The following is a 20,887-nucleotide window of genomic DNA, read 5'->3' as shown; positions in this document are numbered from 1 at the left end:
GTTGTAAATATTTGTGAACCCAGACATTCTGACGCACACATTCCCTCTTTTCCCAAATAAACAAGGTTCACCAAAGTTCAGCTATGGGGAATTCATGAGCAAGTAAACTCTCGCACTCGTACAAACATAAAATAAATGCATGCCAGGCCAGGCCTAGCACATGAATGCACAAATTGCTTCTGAGGTGCATGCAACATACTTTCAATGTCCAGTTAGCGGTTGAAGGAAATGCTTCTTAAAAAGCTTCGGTTAGAAATTGCTTTAGCAGTCTGCTGTGCTTTAATTGAATTTTATACTCCAGCTTGAATTTCTCATGCGGCATTCACTAACGGATTTTTTTAATTGGTGTAATGAATTCACTTCCTATACGATAAAAATTTCCAAGCAAATGAACATGAATTTTTAAATCAAATATAACAATTTCTATTTACTCATTCCGTTGTTTTTGTTTTCCTCAGAACTGGATTTCTATTATTCACAGTCGGCGTACAAATTTACTCATATTAAATAAATACGGGTACATACTTGTACATATGGAACAGTAATTGTTGTTGTATTTTAGAGTGTATTGACTTTGAACGATGGCTCCATATCTCACAAGTGTTAAATTTTTTAAATTATATACTTATGTGGAAAATGTACCACAAACCCAAACCAAACGTACTTACGGACCTTAAAATACGACCCTGCGACAATGACGCGACAATTCCATTACAACACTGATAAAACGAAAGACAAAAAATGAAGAACTAAAAGGAAACACATTTGACCGCAAACTATCGTACAGGACTGTCGCCTATGTACTTAGACTAAGTGAAATTAACTAATGTGAATTTAAATAAATAAACTTGTTAAATTGTACCTATATGAATAAGACGCAGTGCTTTTTATTTCAAAAGTGAAAGACAGTGTGTTAAGTGAAAGACGGTGTGTGAAAGAAAGACACACCACAAATAGTGTCAGAAGTATAATAAAAGACCACTACATGAATTAGTGCCGATTGATCATCAAATCAAAGCCAATACGCTAAAATCGGGATAAACGTTCTTTAAACAAAAAAACAATTCAAACGGTGGCAAAAATTGTGGAAAATGTTCCTTTAAACTTAGAAAAAAGGACAGACGAAAGTAAAAACCGTTACGAAAAAACGGATTTTGCAACGGGATTATAGACAAGCAGGCGACGACGCCAACAGTTCAGCAATTCAGTTTCACGATAAGTGCGCAGGCAACAAGGCGGCGGCGTCAACAGTTCAGTAGCAGAGAGAAACGGCCGTTCAGTTGGGAACAGAACGGAGTAAGACAGCGGGCAAAAGTTGCGTTGTGTGTGAGTGACGTCACATAGCAAGTGTGGTATTGTCGACAGCAGAGAGGCGTCGGCTGCGGTCGCGCTGAGTGCGAGCGCATGCGGAATTGGCTGCGTGAGAGAACGGTGAAGAGTATTCTCAAGAGTTGACGGCTGCGTGGGAGATTCAAATGCTGTGTGCATTTTTGACGGCTGCGCGGGAGAACAAGAGAACGTTTGAAAATTGACGGCAGCGAGGGATGAAATTTGAACAATCGTAGCTGTAGCTGGTTGAAGCGTTAGAGCTAAGTATTTGTATATCAATAAATTTTGTATGTGTATTGATGAATTTTGCTCTAACTGATTCATTTTTGCGTTGAGAAATTACACTTTGAAAAATTTTAAATAAAATTAAAGTAAATGAAATAATTTTGAGAAAAGAGCTAAGAGAAAAGTTTTAAGAAAATTTTGATTGAATTAAATTAAAGCTACATATACCTTTGTTACGGAGCAGTACATTTTAAGATTTAATTAAATTTACTATGACAATTTTATACGGCTCTTGTAATATTTTTGTATTTAATAAACATTGTAAGACAAAATGGACCGTTACCAAATTTTAGGTTTGAACATACAGGAACTGAAAGAGAAATTGGGTGGGTTGGGATTAGCGACCACTGGACGAAAACCGACATTGCAGGACCGGTTACTAGAACACTTCGGCCTGAATGTGAGCGACAATGAAGACAGCGATTGTAACGATGCTGCAAGTCAACGTAGTGCTGTCTCGAGCGTGCGAAAAATTGAGCGATATTGAAGATTCGCTGACATCATTCTCCGGTTCGGGGCAACCAAGCATCGAGCAATGGTTGGAAGAGTTCGAGGAGAATGCAGAAGCGGTGAGCTGGAACGAGTTGCAGAAATTCATTTATGCAAAGCAGCTTTTGAAGGGTGCAGCAAAAATGTTTGTTCGAAGTCAGCGCGGTATCAACAGTTGGAGTTCACTGAAGCAGGCGCTAAAAGCAGAATTTGCAGTTGTTGTATCGTCAATAGAAATTCATCGCACACTACGGAATCGTCGCAAACGTCAAGGGGAAGATCTCATGGAATATCTCTATAGCTTGATGGAGATTAGGCGACACCAGCTTGATAGAGTATTTCATTGAAGGCATTCCGGATTCCAAGGCGGGTAAAGCAAATTTGTACCAGGCTAAAACCGTAAAAGACCTAAAGGAGCAGGTGAAGGTTTATGAAAAAATCAAAGTTCCTGTTTCAAAATCGCAATTCGTCAACGCAAACAAAACGTCGTCTGCGTCATCAAACATAGCTTCGTCGAGTTCAGGTAGTTCAGCGAAAAAATGCTACAATTGCGGAGATGATTCACATTTTGTTAGAGACTGTCCACGCAAAAAGGTGAAATGTTTCAAATGCGATGTAGAAGGTCACCGAGCAACAGAGTGCTCTACAGTTGGAAACTTAGTTAAGAAGGAGAAAAACGCAAATATGATGAAGACGAAAGCAGCAGTAAAGCCCAATAAGAGAAGCAGTTTAACTTTCAAGGACATTTGGATGAATGGAGTATGTGTTTCGGCATTAATCGATACGGGTGCAGATGTATGTTTGATGCGATACGATACACTGTTGATGTTGGATTTGGACGTGAAGCTGACAAAGGAAAGAGTATGCTTGGTCGGAATTGGGCACAGTGAACTTACAACAATAGGTAGCTTCTCCATTCTGCATTGAAGTTGATGGCATATGGTTAGAAATGAAATTCCATGTTGCCAAAGAGACTGATTTGAAGTATGCTCTAGTAATTGGTAACAACATTTTGAAGGATGTCGATCTGATTGTAACCGAGGATCGTGCGGAGTTTAGACAAAAGGAAGCAGGAAAACAACAACGTAAGGTGCAACAACTGGCTGATAAGCATAGCGAGGAAAGCTCGGATGGTGCTGATGCTAAGGAGCATGCAGCTGAAGCCGTCGAGCCGGAGACTAAGGTCATGGGTGAGCACAAGCAGGTGCAAAAGACTGTGAGCCGAAACAGTGGTATGCAAAAGGCGGTGGCTATAGAGCACAGCGAGTACGTGAGCGAGCGCGCTGCTGTGGCTGAGGAGCCACTGGAGCATCCACCAATGTGGAACGCTATGGAGAAGCTGTATAACGAAGGCGCAAGCAAGAGCGCTGTTGTAGCACGAAAATCAGTGGCAGTTGCGGGTGAAAATCGAGTTGTCCAGCTGATGAAGGAGTTCGGTGAATTATGTCTGGTCGGAAGCATAAACGAGAAGGACGATGTGGTAGTGAACGTATCCCACCTACAGGTAGAACAGGCAGATGCGGTAAAAGAAATGGTTGGCGCATATACCCCTGTGAGAAATTTCGAGTCACCAGTCGAAATGAAAATTTTGTTGATCGACGATTATCCTGCGTTCGAAAGACCGAAACGAATGTCCTACGCTGATCGATGCGTAGTGGACGAGCAAGTGGCGCAGTGGCTGGCAGAAGGGATCATTAAACCCAGTATTTCCAACTACGCGTCACCAGTTGTACGTGTATCCCGTTGGGCGATTTTCCTGCAAGACTTCGATTATGTAATCGAGTATAGAAAAGGAACTAGAATGCGACATGTCGACGCTTTGAGCCGTGTCTCGTGCTTGATGTTGGAAGACTCACTAAATCACCGACTCAAGAAGGCTCAACAAAGCGACGATTGGACGCGAGCCGTACGAAAAATATTGGAGAAGGATGACTACGAAGATTTCTACATAAAGCACGAGGTGCTGTATAAAAACCCAGATAAAAAGCTGATAGTCGTACCGTTGTCAATGGAGGACGAAATCATCAAGATGGCACATCGCCAAGGTCACTTTTCCATTAAGAAAACGCAAGACGCTGTCGAGAAATCATTCTTTATCCCGCAATTAAAGTGAAAAGTAACGAAAATCGTGAGAAGCTGTATTGAGTGTATAGTCACTGATGCTAAGTCTGGAAAGAAAGAAGGATTGCTGAATCCTATCAACAAGGAGGACAAACCATTGGGAACTTTCCATCTCGACCATGTTGGTCCGATGGAGACGACAAATAAGTCATACAACTACATACTTGTTGTTATCGACGCTTTTTCGAAACTTGTGTGGCTTTATCCCACGAAAAACGCTGGAGCAGAGGCAGTTGTAGAACGCCTGAAGAAGCAAGCTGCTATATTCGGTAATCCGAAGCGTGTAATCACCGATAGAGACGCCGCATTTACATCAAATCTCTTTAAAGACTACTGTGAAGGCGAAGGTATCCAGCATCTACTGATAGCGACTGGCATTCCAAGAGGAAACGGCCAAGTAGAGCGAATACACAAAATTGTAGTACCCATGGTGTCAAAACTATGTCACGAAACCCCAAGCAGTTGGTACAAACACGTCGATAAAGTGCAACAATTCATAAATAGCACTCCGCCTCATAGTACCAAGACGACCCCATTCAAAATACTGACGGGCTTAGAGATGCGTGTTCCGGGTATTCCAGAACTACAGGAAATGCTAGATGAAGCTGCAATCGATGAACTTAATGCCGATCGAGATGCAGTGCGCCAACAAGCGAAGGAAAACATCATCGAAATTCAGCAGGAGAATCGGAATTGTTATAATTCACGCCGCCGAACAGCAACCAACTACGACATTAACGAACTGGTAGCCATTAAGCGTACCCAATACGGAACGGGTTTGAAATTGAAGCCCAGATATTTCGGGCCGTATAGAGTTGTGAGAAAGATGGAGCATGATCGCTACGAAGTGGTAAAAGTCGGGGACGATGAAGGCCGAAGGCGCACCACGACTGTTGCCGAGTTCATGAAGAAGTGGAACCCTTCATTCGGGACGAATGAAGTCGCTGGATGGCCGAATGTGGAAAATGTACCACAGACCCAAACCAAACGTACTTACGGACCTTAAAATACGACCCTGCGACAATGACGCGACAATTACATTACAACACTGATAAAACGAAAGACAAAAAATGAAGAACTAAAAGGAAACACATTTGACCGCAAACTATCGTACAGGACTGTCGCCTATGTACTTAGACTAAGTGAAATTAACTAATGTGAATTTAAATAAATAAACTTGTTAAATTGTACCTATATGAATAAGACGCAGTGCTTTTTATTTCAAAAGTGAAAGACAGTGTGTTAAGTGAAAGACGGTGTGTGAAAGAAAGACACACCACATATATTTAAACTTAAATTTCGCAAAGGAAAAAAATAAAACCTGAGGAAGACAAAGCTCATTCAACGGTTTCGTGAGTTGCAACAATCGCTTAGTTGACAACATATAAACTTATGGAAAGCTTAGTGTGCGAACTGGAATGATTTTGTATTTTACTTTTCGTGACTTATTGAAATGGTGGTTGACTGGTGGAGAGTATTTTTTTGTTTTCTCTATGAGATTGAGATGTGATTATTTATATATGTATGTATATATGTAAATCCTGCCAGCATGAATAACACTTGCTTTTATACTGAACTTAGAAATCGCTTTGAACTATCATTTGTTATAGTTTGCGAGCTGAGTTTTCACGTAACTTGTTTTAACGATTTTCGATTGCTAGCTTTGTAAGTGGCGTTTTAGTATAAGATTCGGGTTGTTTTGTTATTCAGTTCTTGATACTATTTTTTTCTATTTTACTCGACAATTTGATCTAAAAGTCAAGTGCATATCCATTATTCTGGAATCTATAAATAAATCCTTCTCAAAGTGAATCAAATTAAATACATTTACAAATACATACCTGACAATACATGCAAGCAATTATCTACTAAGGCTGTGTCAAAATCTCAAGTGAACCGGATAAATAGCACCCTCGCAGCTCTAAAATATAAAACTGAGTATTTTCATTTAGGTCATGGCCACGTTTCTGTCTTGACATTAAACTAAGTGCTCCCAAGTACTGCTTTAAGCATTCACGACCACGGCCATAGAGTGTTATTGGTTCCGCGCGATCAGTTTTGTGCTGACATGCAGTTTTCATGAAAGTGTGGTGATGGCTGGTGTATTTATATTTTGTATTTTTTGGTGTTATTAGGACGGTCTTGACTAAACTATTACGAAATGGTTAAGTTAGCTATTTGCCTGACTGTCAAGGTTCCCTGGGGACAATTCGACGACTTCGTTAGAGAAAATTTCTCACCCACTTAACTATATTATCCATAATTTTACTCGTAGCAGGTTTTTTCCCCTTACATAAAATAAAGTTACATATTCTACTATTGAAGCTTCTTTGAAGTCTTGTGGGTTAACTTTCACACATTTCTTTAAAAATTTATAAATTTCTTATGCTTACTTAAACTTAATCATGCATTAAATATAAAAATTAAATAACTTTCTATCCAAATTAAGCTTGTACGCGAGGAAGAAACTCGGAGAAAAACTCGCAATTAACTCAAAGCTGCCGACGGAAAAGAAAAAAGTATTTCATTAAGGCAACCTGACATCCGATATAGTTACAAAGAACAATGGCTGATGTATTGGTATAAAACGATGAGCTTGGCTAATCATGAAGATTTAGATAGTTTAAGAGTAAATTTGCTTGTTTGATGCCAACACTACTTGTGGAATTCGCTCGATTAAGATTAGCTTCCGTTTGTTGCGTATAGTCATTTATAACAGATAATTACCGGATGCTATTAACAGGTGATAAAGCAAATTACGCGTGTGTGGTAAGAAAAAACCTACAAGAAAATAGTGAAAATAAATAAAAATCATCTAGAAAAATGGAAAATAATGTTAGTAAGTTAAATTATGCCTAATCATGGCTTAAATGTTTTGGTGTTGCAAGTCACAATGAGCTTCTTTGCTTATTGTGTGAACAAAAGTTCAGTTTTTGGACAGAGCAACTTACTACAAGAGTAGTTTTCTTCGGCTTACTTTACTCTATATGATTGGTGATTATATGTGAGGTACCTTAACGCAACCAAGGGATATGCTTTTAGTATGTGGTATAAAAGTAATTCAAGAACAAATCGGGTCGATACTACATACGAAGACTTCTTTTTTCTAACAATGCCTATGCCGAGTATATCGATCAGTGTACGAGTATGAGTTATACATAGTATTTGTATACATAGAATTATTTGGACTTCGATCCTATGGTTGACGTTTTACACCTTAAGATATTTCCCTGGCTTTTATGACTGCAAGTTGCATGAGTATAAATGTTCGGCTGTACCCGAACGTAGCCCTTCTTTTCTTTTTTAAAAATAACTAGGCAAATTTGCCAGATCAATCTTTGCTGAATAAGTTCTAACAAAACTTTACAATATTTACTTCCTAATATACGTGGATACCCCCACTACAAAGTTCGGAATTAAAAAAGCATTTACCATTATTCAATTGAATCCTATCCAGTACATATCTTTGACGACCTTTCTCGTTGAATGATACATGAAAGACACACCGTTATGAGTAAAACATGCTACAGAAACTGAAGGAATCGAATGGAATTTGTGATTATGCTCTATAGGAAGTAGTCGTGTTTGTTGAATGAATTCGGCTATTATCACTCTGTGACACAAGAATGTAAGAATAATGCCACCTGTTAAATTTTGCCGAAATCGGTCGGTCGGGTCCCGAGATATGGGATTTCACCAAAATGTGGGTGGTGCCACGCCCATCATCCAATTTTCACACCAGCTCCCTTTAAGCTCTCTTAACGGGCTTCATGCGAGGGCGACAATTCACCAATCACAAAGCAGTGTGCATACAATACGTTACAGCATGTTTAGCAATGAGTTTGAAATCGATTTTTAAGTTTTAAAATTTAAATGAATATTATTACAAAATTACATAATTGATAAACGATTTCTAATTGCATTCTACTGCCATTTGCCCGTTGAATCATATTCATATGTAAGTCAACGACTGCAACTCATTGCTCTTTAAAATGTTAAATACTTTTATAAGATACTGTAAGCCCGAACTGTCAAATTATCATGTTGGGCCTCCCTGCAGCAAAGCAATAATAAATAGGAAAAGCACCCATAACTGAACTTCAAAGATATTTAAAAGAAAAGAGGCACATGGAAAAACACTTTAGAAAGTGAAGAAAGGCATTAACTTCTCAAGCAGAATTTCAAATTTTCTGAATTTTGCCAAATTGCTACTAATGAAGTTGGTCGGCAATTAGGATTGAGGAATAAGGCAAAGTAAGCCCTAGCCTCTCAGCTGTTTAGCGCACAACTAGAAAGGTAAAACATCTTAAGAGTGTAAGTATCAAAACAATTAGTAAGAAACTACTTTTCTTCTAAAAAATGAGTCCACTTGACTGCGTTTATTCTAGTGACAAAGTTAAAATGAACTTTTTTAACATGAGAATGGACGGTGGTAGCGCAAGTCAACTTGCAAATATAACGTTATTTTACAAAAATAACCATACGATAGCTCTGTTATAGCATTTGCAATAACAACTGATAATTTAAAACAAATAAATTTACATATTTACTTATTTTTTGCATAAAAGTTTCATTCATTCATTCTTTTTGAACAAAATATTAAAATTTCATTGAAGTGAAAGGTATTACTAGTATGCCAACAACAAAATGCAGACACGACAAACCACGAAACTTTGTAAATCAGCTGTTTGACATGTCGCTGCCGTCTTGCAAATGTTCACGTAGCAGACTTCACGACGCCATTTGTAGTTCACTGTCTTGCAGTCATGCCGTGTCGCTCTTTATATGTTCACCAGATGAGTTTAGCCGTAGTGGAGCGTTTATGGTAGATGACACTCCGGTTTCTTTTCGATGATTTTGACCAGCTCCACGCGATTCAACAACGCACGTTGTTGGTGGACGTTATCAAGATCGTCTTTTCATCAGCAGAAAACATCCACCTCAGAACTGGATCGATTTTAATGCGACTTTCAAGTGGAATTAAGTTCCATATGTCTTCGAAGGTTTTTCGTATGAAGTCTTATCTGTCTACTGCTTTACTTAGTGAGCGACGTGCCGCACTTCGGTAGTGGGCCTCATAGTTGTTGTTGCATTCATTTGAGCAATGTTGCTATTTCAATGTAAATGAAAACTCATCACCACTTCCGCCTTCGAGAAATTTGAATTTTCCCGTAGAAACCAGTCAGCTGGTAGAAAGCAAAAGCGTACAACTGCTTCCTCCGTTGTTACTACGGGCTTACGCAAATTTTAGCAAATTTCGTTCGATGCGACAAGGCGAAACGTCGCTGAATAACTGAAGCCAGAGATAAAGAGATCCCCAACTCTCCTGTCACTGGAAATGTGAGAACCGAACTTTGACAGTTGACTGGATTGGGTAGGTTTTGACGTTTTGTAATTGGAATGACTGGAACGGCCAGATTGAAATTATACCAAAAATATATGTGAACGGAGGAATTTGTTGCCGCTGTTCAAGATCGTTAATAAAAATTTAAAACAATGAAAATCAAAGAAAATGCGAAATTTAAATATATTTCATAAAATGTTTTGTAATTTGATGCATAATAGAATAAATTTTCAATTACAAATGATTACAAACATTTAATAATTGAGAACTAACAGGCTTAATTCACCTTATTATTGTATTGAAAGATCAAAAGTCAGTTTTTTAATATACCATAAAATCATAAAAAAGGATTTAAGTAGTTTCGTCATATATTAAAAGTCCAATATATAATAATTTGCAATCGTAATAAATGTTGGGTGTTTTAATTTAAAATGCCCAAAAACTCTTATTTTGTTCGATCTGGCCAAAATGGAAAATGCTATAAAAAACACTTATTTTGAGGCGCTCTCACACTGGAATAAGTTGGGCATCCCATTATCCCTGACTGAAGCATTAAACGTTGTTGGAAATATTTAATCGTCTCCAAGGTACTTAGGCTAAGCTGTACTTTTAAAACTCTCCACTCGAAGACAGAGAAATATTATTTTTACGAGAGCGCAAAGAGAGTCTCTAGTACACTTGCGTGATGCTAAACTTCTTAAATCTCTCAACACAGAAAGTGAAAATATTAATTTTAAGAGAGAGCAAAGAGATCTATTCTCTAAGTTATTGCTGTACTTAGTAGCTCAGCTATACAGTGTTTTGCTGCAGTATAGCGTGAGAAGCAAGGCGAATAAATTCAGTTTGTTTAAATTGTGCGTTGTAAACAGTTCAGTTATATCAGTTGCCGACAATTCATATCCAGATTATACTATACGACAATATTCTATATATCCGTACGTATTAACAAAAATATATTAAGTTGCGTATAACTCGAGCTCTTGAATAGCTAAAAGAATTCATCCTTCAAGTTTTTTTTTTATTTATTTTGTTCTGAGTTGCTATAAAGCACATAAGTGTATACACACGTATGTAGAAATTGACATATCTCATGTTGAGTTTCACAAAATCTTTGTTGTATTATTACCTAAATATGTACGTACATATATACATACATGTATGTATATATAATATATATGTATTTATTTTGGTCATGAAAACCGTTTGATAATATTCTATAAGACCACGCGGTCGCACTTACCTACTTTAGGAATTATGTGGATATGAAAACGAATGTGAAAGAACAACTTACACATAAATTACAGATGATATGTACCTACGCTCATTCTTTCATGTGAAATCTCCGTTGACACAGACAGTCAAATATCATGCAGGCATAAAAATATTATATGTGCAGTGATCTGCAGTGAATGAGTTAAACACAACTTTGAGCCACTTGCGAAAAATTGAGTATGAAACAAACAAATTATTCACGGAATGAGTACAAATGTGATTACTGCTCACTTACAATTATGAGAGAGAGAGAGAGAGAGAGTTTTGGCTTGTGAGCTGCAAGTGTTTAGTTATAAGTCCAAAATACTTATGAATCTTTGCTTACGGGGCATCTCGACAGGATAAAATCTATGTCTTGCGAACTGTCAAATCTATTGCTATTGCCATTGCCAAATCTGTATGTGGGTATTTGTTATCATAAGATAATCATTTGCTCAAAGGCGTAGAGTAGGTAGGTTCGAGCTGATGTATGCTTTGAGCTCTTCAAAAATTTATTTTATCATTTGCGAAGGTAGCATTTAGATAGGTAGCGCATGTTTTGAACCCTTGAACTGTTTAAATCTTTTATGTGGAAAATAAAAAATGGATAAAGATCCTTTTTTTTACAAATGTATATTTCTGGGAAAAATAAGAATTCATATTTTTGGACTACTATGTCATAATTATGGCATACATTTTATCTACCAATTAAAATAATAAATTTAAAAAGAGCAATGATATTTTGATTTTCGCTAGTATAAGTTTATTAAATTTAAGATTTCGCTTATTCCCAAACCAATTTGCATAATTTTTCTGTAAATTAACAATATTAAACTAAATAATAATTTTTTGAAAAAATGTTATTTTGAAAATGTACTTTATTTTTATAATATAACACAACCGTCTTAATGCTCGCTCTTCTAATTTTCATATAACCGAAATAAAAATGCCGTCGGCATATGTGCAAATGGGATATGTTGCATCTTCGAAATTTTCATAGAAATGAAAACTGCGCTGTCAAACTATTGGAGTGACAGTTTATAGCTTACGATATATGGCATACGAAGTAGTTTGCGATATATTGTAAGACATAAGCAATGTGGAGTCTCCACAGGCAATAGGCACGGCAATACAGTTCGCAAGATTTTATCCTGTCGAGATGCCCCGTTAGGATTCTCTGACAATTATGAATACAAAACACTTGTGAATATACGAAGATGATTAATTGTGCGCAAGCCGCTTGAGCCTTTTCAGCCTTAACGCTATGAACCAAAAGCTAGAAAATCCCTTACGAATGTACTAAGAGTTGCTATTATATTATTGTATAACAACAAGGATTTTGTAACTGGTTCCAATGATGACTACATATAATGAAGTAAGAAACGGGATGTTCATATTTTATATTAATTTTCTCTATTATTATAAAAAATCACATATACATACTTATATTCATGTTATCACGTATGATATTACATTTTACTTTATAAAATGATAATTTAGTTGTTTTCAATGGCATTCAAATTAAAAATAAAAATCACGTCAGTTCAATGGTAAAAAAATTACATGAATTATTAACAAAAAGCAAAATAACACACTTCAGTTCATTTCGGTAAAAAAAAAATACTAAACATGAAATTTACTTCAACATATGTATGTACAAAACTCCGAAATACATATGTCCTTATATTGAGGTATTGCGCAGAATTACTTTTCCATATCATTGCATTATTTTGCTTTTAACGTTTCGAAGTTCTTATTGCCATATTAATTAGTCTTAAATATATAATTCCGCAATATTATATTATCTACGTTTTTGGGTGCAAGTCGATTTCTTTTACCAGTTATGGAATTGCCTGCCAAGGAAAATACACTTTCAGACGCCGCACTACTTGCAGATATATGTAGTTATGATTTTATGTGCAAATTTTAATATGCGTGGAAAGTTAGTTTTATGCTATCTACCTAAGCTCGCCACTATTTAGAATGCAAGATGAAGCTTTGCTCTAGGCTTAAGAAAATAATTGAATAAAAGAATAAGAAATAAAGAAGTTTCAGTTTTGTAGTCACTAGAATCATGCGTTTCGTTCCTTTTGAAACCCGCCCGCACAGGTATAAAATTTATTTTGAATAGGCGCGGAATTTGTGAATGTATTCATGGACAAACTACGAACCTTCCAACTCCTCTAGTGGTATACAACAAAGAGCTCTAACATTTGTATAGAGAGAAGCAAGTGAAGCCAAGTGTAAGCGATAAGTGATTGTGAGATATATGTATTCACACTCATTATTACACAAGCAAGCCATGTGGTTGTGAGAAGATAATATTCTTAGTGAAAGCAAGTATGAGTGAACAATGTGAGTGAATTTGAAAGTATAATCATAAGCCAAGTATTCACTGCAGATCACTGATGCTAAACTCTTTCAATCTCTCAATACAGAAAAAGAGAAATATTATTTTTACGAGAGAGCATAGAGATCGCTTCTCTAAGTTATCGCTGTACTTAGCAGCTTAGTCGGTCACTAACTGAAGCATTAAGCGTTGTTGGAATTTTTTGATCGTCTCCATGGCACTTAGGCTATATTAAACTCTTTCAATCTCTCAAGACAGAAAAAAAGAAATATTATTTTTACGAGTGTACAAATATTTCCATATGCATATTTCTTGCAGAAGAATTAGCACTACCAGTAGGGTACCGGAAACGGTGGTGTGGTAAGCTCGTTTTAGTTTATTCATCAAATAGGATTGATTGTAGTCATTGTATACGAAATAAATTAAAAATTTATTGTAATCGAGTAAAAAGAGTATTTGGTGCGTCTGATGAACCGCGCGATTCTGCTGATTTTTTGTTATGTTATAAGAGTTTTACGAAACGTTAGTTATTTATCTACATACGTACGTACGTATCCAGTATTGATTTATATAATGAATACACGTATTTAGGGTTGTACAAAATGGCCTAAAGTTATTTTTAAAATACCCAAGCAATTTTCTTTTCGCCTGCTATAAAAAATGTGAGTTTTAACAGCTCTCTCGATCATTTCGTATTATTTTACCCTCATCAGGTCCGACGCAAAATATGAGTCAAGAGTTGAGAGCGCTTAGTGATTGCAGCTGAGCACTGCAATGTGTCTAATTCCAATATTTATTATATTGGTAAACCCTCGAACTCGGCGTTATATTATCATATAGTTACTCGCCGATTCCATAAGATTGTTTTAAGGCGGTTACATTCGAAGTTCAACATTTTCAAAAACAATAAATGAGACTTCTCTAAGTTTAACTAATTTTATATACTCATGAATATCTATTTTGTCCCCTTCAAAGTAATCCCCATGTGATAGTGTATAATACTTGTGCCAACGGTTTTTCCAATCTTCGAAGCACTTCAAAAAATCAAGAGAAGCGTAACGTCGTCCTTTCATGGGCCTCTTCAGTTTAGGGAACAAGAAAAAGTCACAGGGAACCAGATCTGGGGAATACTGGGGCTGCGGCATCATTAGTGTGTTTTTTTTTTGGCCGAAAAGGGGGCGTTATCGTGGTGCAAAAGCCAATTTTTGTTCTTCCACAAATCCGGGCGTTTCTGGCGAATTGCTTCGTGCACATTGCGCTTAACTTGCAGGTAATATTCCTTATTGACCGTTCTTCCCTGTGACAAAAATTCATGATGAACCACGCCCCTGCAATCGAAGAAAACTGTCAGCAAACTGTCGCCGTACTTTTTGAACACACCTCGTATATACATACAAACATACATACATATTTAAACCAGTATATCTGCAAATAAGCAATGCATAATGAAATATGTCGAAATGGTACTTTCATTGTGAGGTTTTTGGAGATGGTAGTAAGCTCGAATCCGATTCTACTTAAGTAACGAGCTTACTCGCAAAATAATTGATTTTTATACTCTCGCAACAAAGTTGCTAAGGAGAGTATTATAGTTTTGTTCACATAACGGTTGTTTGTAAGTCCTAAAACTAAAAGAGTCAGATATAGGGTTATATATACCAAAGTGATCAGGGTGACGAGTAGAGTTGAAATCCGGATGTCTGTCTGTCCGTCCGTCTGTCCGTCCGTGCAAGCTGTAACTTGAGTAAAAATTGAGATATCTTGATGAAACTTGGTGCACGTATTTCTTGGCTCCATAAGAAGGTTAAGTTCGAAGATGGGCAAAATCGGCCCACTGCCACGCCCACAAAATGGCGGAAACCGAAAACCTATAAAGTGTCATAACTAAGCCATAAATAAAGATATTAAAGTAAAATTTGGCACAAAGGATCGCATTAGGGAGGGGCATATTTGGAGGTAATTTTTTTGGAAAAGTGGGCGTGACCCCGCCCCCTACTAAGTTTTTTGTACATATCTCAGAAACTACTATAGCTATGTCAACCAAACTCTGCAGAGTCGTTTTCTTCAGGCATTTATATATACAGTTCAAAAATGGAAGAAATCGGATAATAACCACGCCCACCTCCCATACAAAGGTTATGTTGAAAATCACTAAAAGTCCGTTAACCGACTAACAAAAAACGTCAGAAACACTAAATTTTACGGAAGAAATGGCAGAAGGAAGCTGCACCCAGGCTTTTTTTAAAAATTGAAAATGGGCGTGGCCTCGCCCACTTATGGACCAAAAACCGTATCTCAGGAACTACTAGACCGATTTCAATGAAATTCGATATATAATACTTTCTTAACACCCTGATGACATGTACGAAATATGGGTGAAATCGGTTCACAACCACGCCTTCTTCCAATACATATAACGCTATTTTGAATTCCATCTGATGCCTTCTCTGTATAATATATAGTACATTAGGAACCAATGATGATAGCGGAATAAAACTTTACAAAAATACGGTATTTGAAAAATATGTAAATGACGTATAATAAAATCTCGATTATCACTTTATCATGCGAGAGTATAAAATGTTCGGTGACACCCGAACTTAGCCCTTCCTTACTTGTTGAGAATCGATTTTTTTTTCCAGAAGTCTATCAAGAATCGACTTTACAGTTACAGTTTGCGATTTTGCCGTTACCTCTTTCCATTTTACGGTTAAGGGACTAACTTTTAGGAAAATTGAGATAATAAATTTTAGTCACATTCAATTTAACATTCATAATTCTAAGAAACCGTGAAAGGATTGCAATCATGTTTGGCATCATATTATTGCTATATTATAGGTCAAATACTCACTTAGTTTCAGTACTATATTTTGCTTCGTGTCTGTGATATTTATATTAAAACTAACCTCAACTGAAATATAGATATGTGATATAAACCAAACAAAAGAGTTCACATTTAATATGTTGGGTATAGTGTACTCGTATTGTGTCAGCTGGAGAGTCGGAAATCACATTATCAGGAAAAAGTTTTCAACGGATTGCAATAATGTTTGGCATTACTTAAGTATGTTCGAGAACACGTCAAATATTTTCGGTCGTAAGCATATTTAATATTCTATAATCAGTGAGAAGATAAGATTGATAACAATACTTATATAACGTTATCAGAAAGAGAATGTCACTGTAACCCACATATTGACCAAACTATAAACTGAAATAGTAGTTCAAAAATGGGTATTGGAAAAGTATAGATCCAATTTTATCTATTTTTAATACAAGGGCGCATTATTATAAGGAAGGCTGTTGCCTGAAATTCAATACTATATTTCACAGATTGGCCGAAATTTCCGGTAAAATGGTAAATGTTAAAAAGTGAGCCGTAGGAACTGAGCTCTATATATTGGGTTTTTGAGATTTTCCAAACCAGCCGTCTGATTTCGATTTATAGAAATTTGTATCTGATTTGTAAAACCTATATTTCAACAACTCAAGGCTCATTTATTTCAAACATCTGTCTAAATGCGCCTACACTAAATAACTTGAAAGCAAAGATCGACTTCAATTTACTTATTTAAAACATTTTATATAATGTTGTATTTTTTTATCACAAAAGGTATTTAACTAATCATGGCATCGAGTTGTACCGAAAGTCCTGCTCTTCAAAGCGATTCCAGTGAGCGGACCTGCTTCATGGAGAAATTAATGGCGAAAATATTTAGCTTCTACGACGAACAGTCTCTAATCGATGTGACATTTAAAGTTTCGAACCCAACGGCTCTGTAAGTATCACTTTGTCCTCAGCTTACATAAATGATTTAGGAAAATATTTTTAATTTTTGGATTGCTCAGTGTACCCGCGCATCGTTTGGTACTCGCAGCAGCGAGTCCTTACTTCGAGGACCTTTTCAATGGCGCTCAAGGCACTAATCCTGTCATAGAGATAAATGATATCGATAGCGATATTTTTGAGCGTCTAATAACATTTTGTTACACCGGTCAGACCCTCATTACCGTTAACAATGTCGGTGACATGCTAAAGGCGGCAATCGTTTTGCAATTGGACGATGCCATAACCTCTTGTGTGGACTACCTCGTGTCCCACATTAATGAATACACTATACAGGGCGTTTATACGCTAGAGCGTGAAACGCAGTGCGAACTTTTTAAGCAGAAAATCATTGAATATGAAACACAGAATTTCGTGGAGGTGAGTTAAAATATACACGTAATGTCTCACAATAGCAGCACATGTGTAATTTAAATTTTCTTTCCGATAATACCAGATCAGCCAAAGCGATGAGTTTCTGAATTTTGATTTTGAAAAAATGCAACGTATTCTGGAATCTGACAATTTGAATATAACTCGTGAGGAAGATGCCTTCGATGCCATAAAACGCTGGTTCAATTTTGATGTTGCTGCGCGTCAAGAACAACTGCCACTTTTAATAGCTTGTCTCCGGCTTACCCAATTCGATGCGGAATTTCTGTTGACACACATACAACCTCTACCTGGTTGTGAACTGCTGGCCTTCAAGGCGATATCGTGGATCAGAGAGCCTGCAGCACGGACAAAGATAAATATGCGATTTACAGAACCACGTGGGGTCAGTGCTGCAAATTGTGGTGAGAAAACATTGCTGGCGGTTTGCTTTGAGTTATTTGCGGTAAGCGCACACTGTGGCTTATATTCAAAAATTATAATCTTCAATTAATGTACGTACAATAATTTTGAAACAGATTAATCCCAAGCTGCAACAATATAACAAAGCTGAAGATAAGTGGCAGGAATATGCAAGTTTGGAAATCGATTACCATAGGTATAGAACTATCTTAAAGGATGGTAATTTATTATTTATTGGCGGTGAAAAAACTAGTGCCACATTAAACATCGTCCGCAGCTGGAATATACGGAATAAGGCATGGCAAGATTTGCCTACCATGAAACAAGCAAGACACTCACACTGCGTTGTCGAATTAGATGACAAAATCTACGCGATTGGTGGTTGCGATGGTGGAAAGACTCTATCGTCAGTGGAAAGGTAAATATGTATAAATCTCGAACGAATTACCCAACGATGGCGGTTGTGAGCTTTAACAATTTCAGGTTGCCTTTAACCTTAATGGTGAAAGCAATTTTTGCTAGATGTGTTAGGATAGTATGGATGTTGCACAAAAAAAAAAGTACTTCCACATTTAAGTCGGAGGGTAATCAGTGAAATGTTATTGTCCGATTGACTCTGACTTTAGAAAACTCCAACTCTTTGACATTGTCAACGACTTCTTTAGAACAAATTTAAGATTTTGTTAATAGAATACACAACGTGACGAAATGCCACTTTTGACGCTTCAGTTTAGAGATACGCATTATTTTTTCATTGTTTTTGTTTATTTCCAGATATACGACTTACGATGGTTGGCAGTTCGTGAACAGCTTGATTGTTGGACGATATGGCGCACGTGCAGTGAAATTGAATGGTAAAATATACATAATGGGCGGTAGTAATGACGATGTGGGCTTAAAGTCCGTCGAATGCTACAACCCGCATTTGAATATTTGGATTCCTTGCGCGGATATGACAGAAAGTCCCACATTACCTGGTGTAAGTTAGATTACAAAATAATTACTAATAATAGTAGAACGTTTATCAAGTCATGATTTTGTAAATTGAGGAGAAGCTAAGAACGGTATATGACGACTTTACTTAAGTGTTTCGACTCCTTAGATTTCTATTACTATAGACAGATCTACTTAACCAAAATTCGAATCCTGTCTGAGTTTTCCAATTAATTTGTGAAATACATATTTTCGCTACAATAAGACTCCATTTGATTTTACCGTTGCAAACCTTCCTTAGAGTTTTCAGAACCTTAAAAAGTAGCTCTGCTTCATTAAAAATTACCGAAATTGTCTACCTGAAAAGAGTCACTAATTTATTCTGTCGCCTCTTAGCTCTATTAAAGCTAAATACAACGTTTATTGCTACTTTTTATATTACAGGCAGCTGCACATAAAGGTCACGTTTATGTTTTAGGCAGTTACGGTGATAACAGAACTGTTGAACGTTACGATCCTCAGCAGGACACATGGTCTAAGGTATATTAACTTGAATTTTGCCTATCGCTTGATGTCAAACTAAATATTCTTGAAAACATATCACAGATTTGCTCTTTGGAAGTTGGCATTGGTTCTACAGCTTGCGCATCGCTAGACAATAAACTATGGGTTATTACTGGTAACTTCCTTCCTGGGAAGTCATGTGTATCAGTCTATGACGAGGAAAATGACCGTTGGGAACAGAAGTTCGCATTGCCCGAACGAAATATTCATTCCTTATTTGTTGTACCTGAAGCCTTACTGAAGTCGAATGAGTAACCAATATTAATAAATATATTTTTTGTTATAAATTCTCTTATAAAAAATACCAAAATATTTGATTTTCTCGTTTTGGAAAAAGCGTCATATATTTTGTATGCTTCACAGGTTTTACCTAATACGGATGTTCTCGTATTCTCAGGCTGAGTAAACTCTTCTCTCTTACTATTTTGCTTCCAATACAGAGAATGAAAGGTTATTGCTTTCGCAGTGGTTTTGAAAAAGGTGAGCGCATTTCACCACAATAAATATCAGCGGACTTGGAAATATCACAATTGAGCAAAATAATAATATTACTCTCAATGCAAGTTTTAACTTAAGCTTACAGATACGCTTTCAAGCAACGAGCAAACGGCTGCATATATTATTTATAAACATCTTCTTGCAACAACAGCGGAGTTCAATTTTTTAATAATGTCTGAGTTTATGTTTAATAAATTTTTGAAAGGCATACATATCTATATATTACATATTCATTTGCATAGTGATATGCTTATACCCACACTTTAATACACTCCGTTCAAGTTGTTGCGCATACGACATGGTGGTCCTTGAGCCAATTTAAATCTCTCTCCAAATTTGTAACAACATGTTTTGCTTGTGGTTTTAGAGTTGCATAAAGCATGATTGAAGACTCGTGTAACTATTCAATAAACGACTTTAAAGAAAATAGACACGCGAATGCATGTTTATAAACATGCAAGCATGTCGACAATGGAGTTGTGACAATGTGAAAGAATATTGTTGCTGAAAATATTTAAAATCGTCACAAGTGCCGTGTAGCCACTTTTGCCATTGCTTTTTGCGAGGTTCTCACATTTCCTTTTAAGAAGCAAAATCAGAAGCTCTCGCGATGTATAATTTTTGAAAGTTTGTCACCGCGGCAAAAGTGATTTTGATTAACACTTTTCGTCATAGGCAAATCTCGGAACCCGAGACCCTTAAAAAGCATTTTTGAATCTTGGTAAAAAAGATGGGTTTCAGATCACTTTAACAATCAAGTATGTGAAACGAAATTTTTAGGTATTTATTGCCATTTGAACACGACTTTTCAAAGAAAGTGCTGCTTATTTTGGATATTGCTCTAAGTCGCACGGCTGAAAACCATTTGGTTAAGGCTACAGATGACGGATTGATATGGACAATATTTATGCCATATATTGTGTGGACTTTGATTGTACCGTTGAATCAAAACTCTATAACACATGTGAAATTTCCTTCCACAAACAGCCGTTTCAATATAACTATTGCTACTGGAACAGATAATAACTCAAAATCTTTGAATGTAAAAATTTCGATGCTGTGTGCCTGTTTGCGCTCTCTTGTTAAACACTATCGAGGGATT

The 20,887-nt window shown here is 36.6% G+C and overlaps 1 protein-coding gene across 1 annotated transcript; it reads left to right on the top strand.

Annotated features, from left to right (window-relative positions):
* Positions 1-10,399: 10,399 nt before the first annotated feature.
* On the top strand, positions 10,400-19,597 carry LOC120778489 (kelch-like protein 17). Its single transcript, XM_040110316.1, has 8 exons — positions 10,400-10,503; positions 16,783-16,948; positions 17,019-17,376; positions 17,453-17,833; positions 17,907-18,208; positions 18,565-18,769; positions 19,168-19,263; positions 19,330-19,597. Exons 2-8 carry the CDS (start codon positions 16,797-16,799, stop codon positions 19,540-19,542), a joined length of 1,707 nt encoding a protein of 568 aa, XP_039966250.1. The 5' UTR covers positions 10,400-10,503; positions 16,783-16,796; the 3' UTR covers positions 19,543-19,597.
* The last annotated feature ends 1,290 nt before the right edge of the window (positions 19,598-20,887 follow it).

This window comes from Bactrocera tryoni, chromosome 1 (assembly GCF_016617805.1).
Source record: "Bactrocera tryoni isolate S06 chromosome 1, CSIRO_BtryS06_freeze2, whole genome shotgun sequence".
Classification (NCBI taxonomy): domain Eukaryota; kingdom Metazoa; phylum Arthropoda; class Insecta; order Diptera; family Tephritidae; genus Bactrocera; species Bactrocera tryoni.
This window is presented reverse-complemented; position numbering and strand designations above follow the sequence as displayed.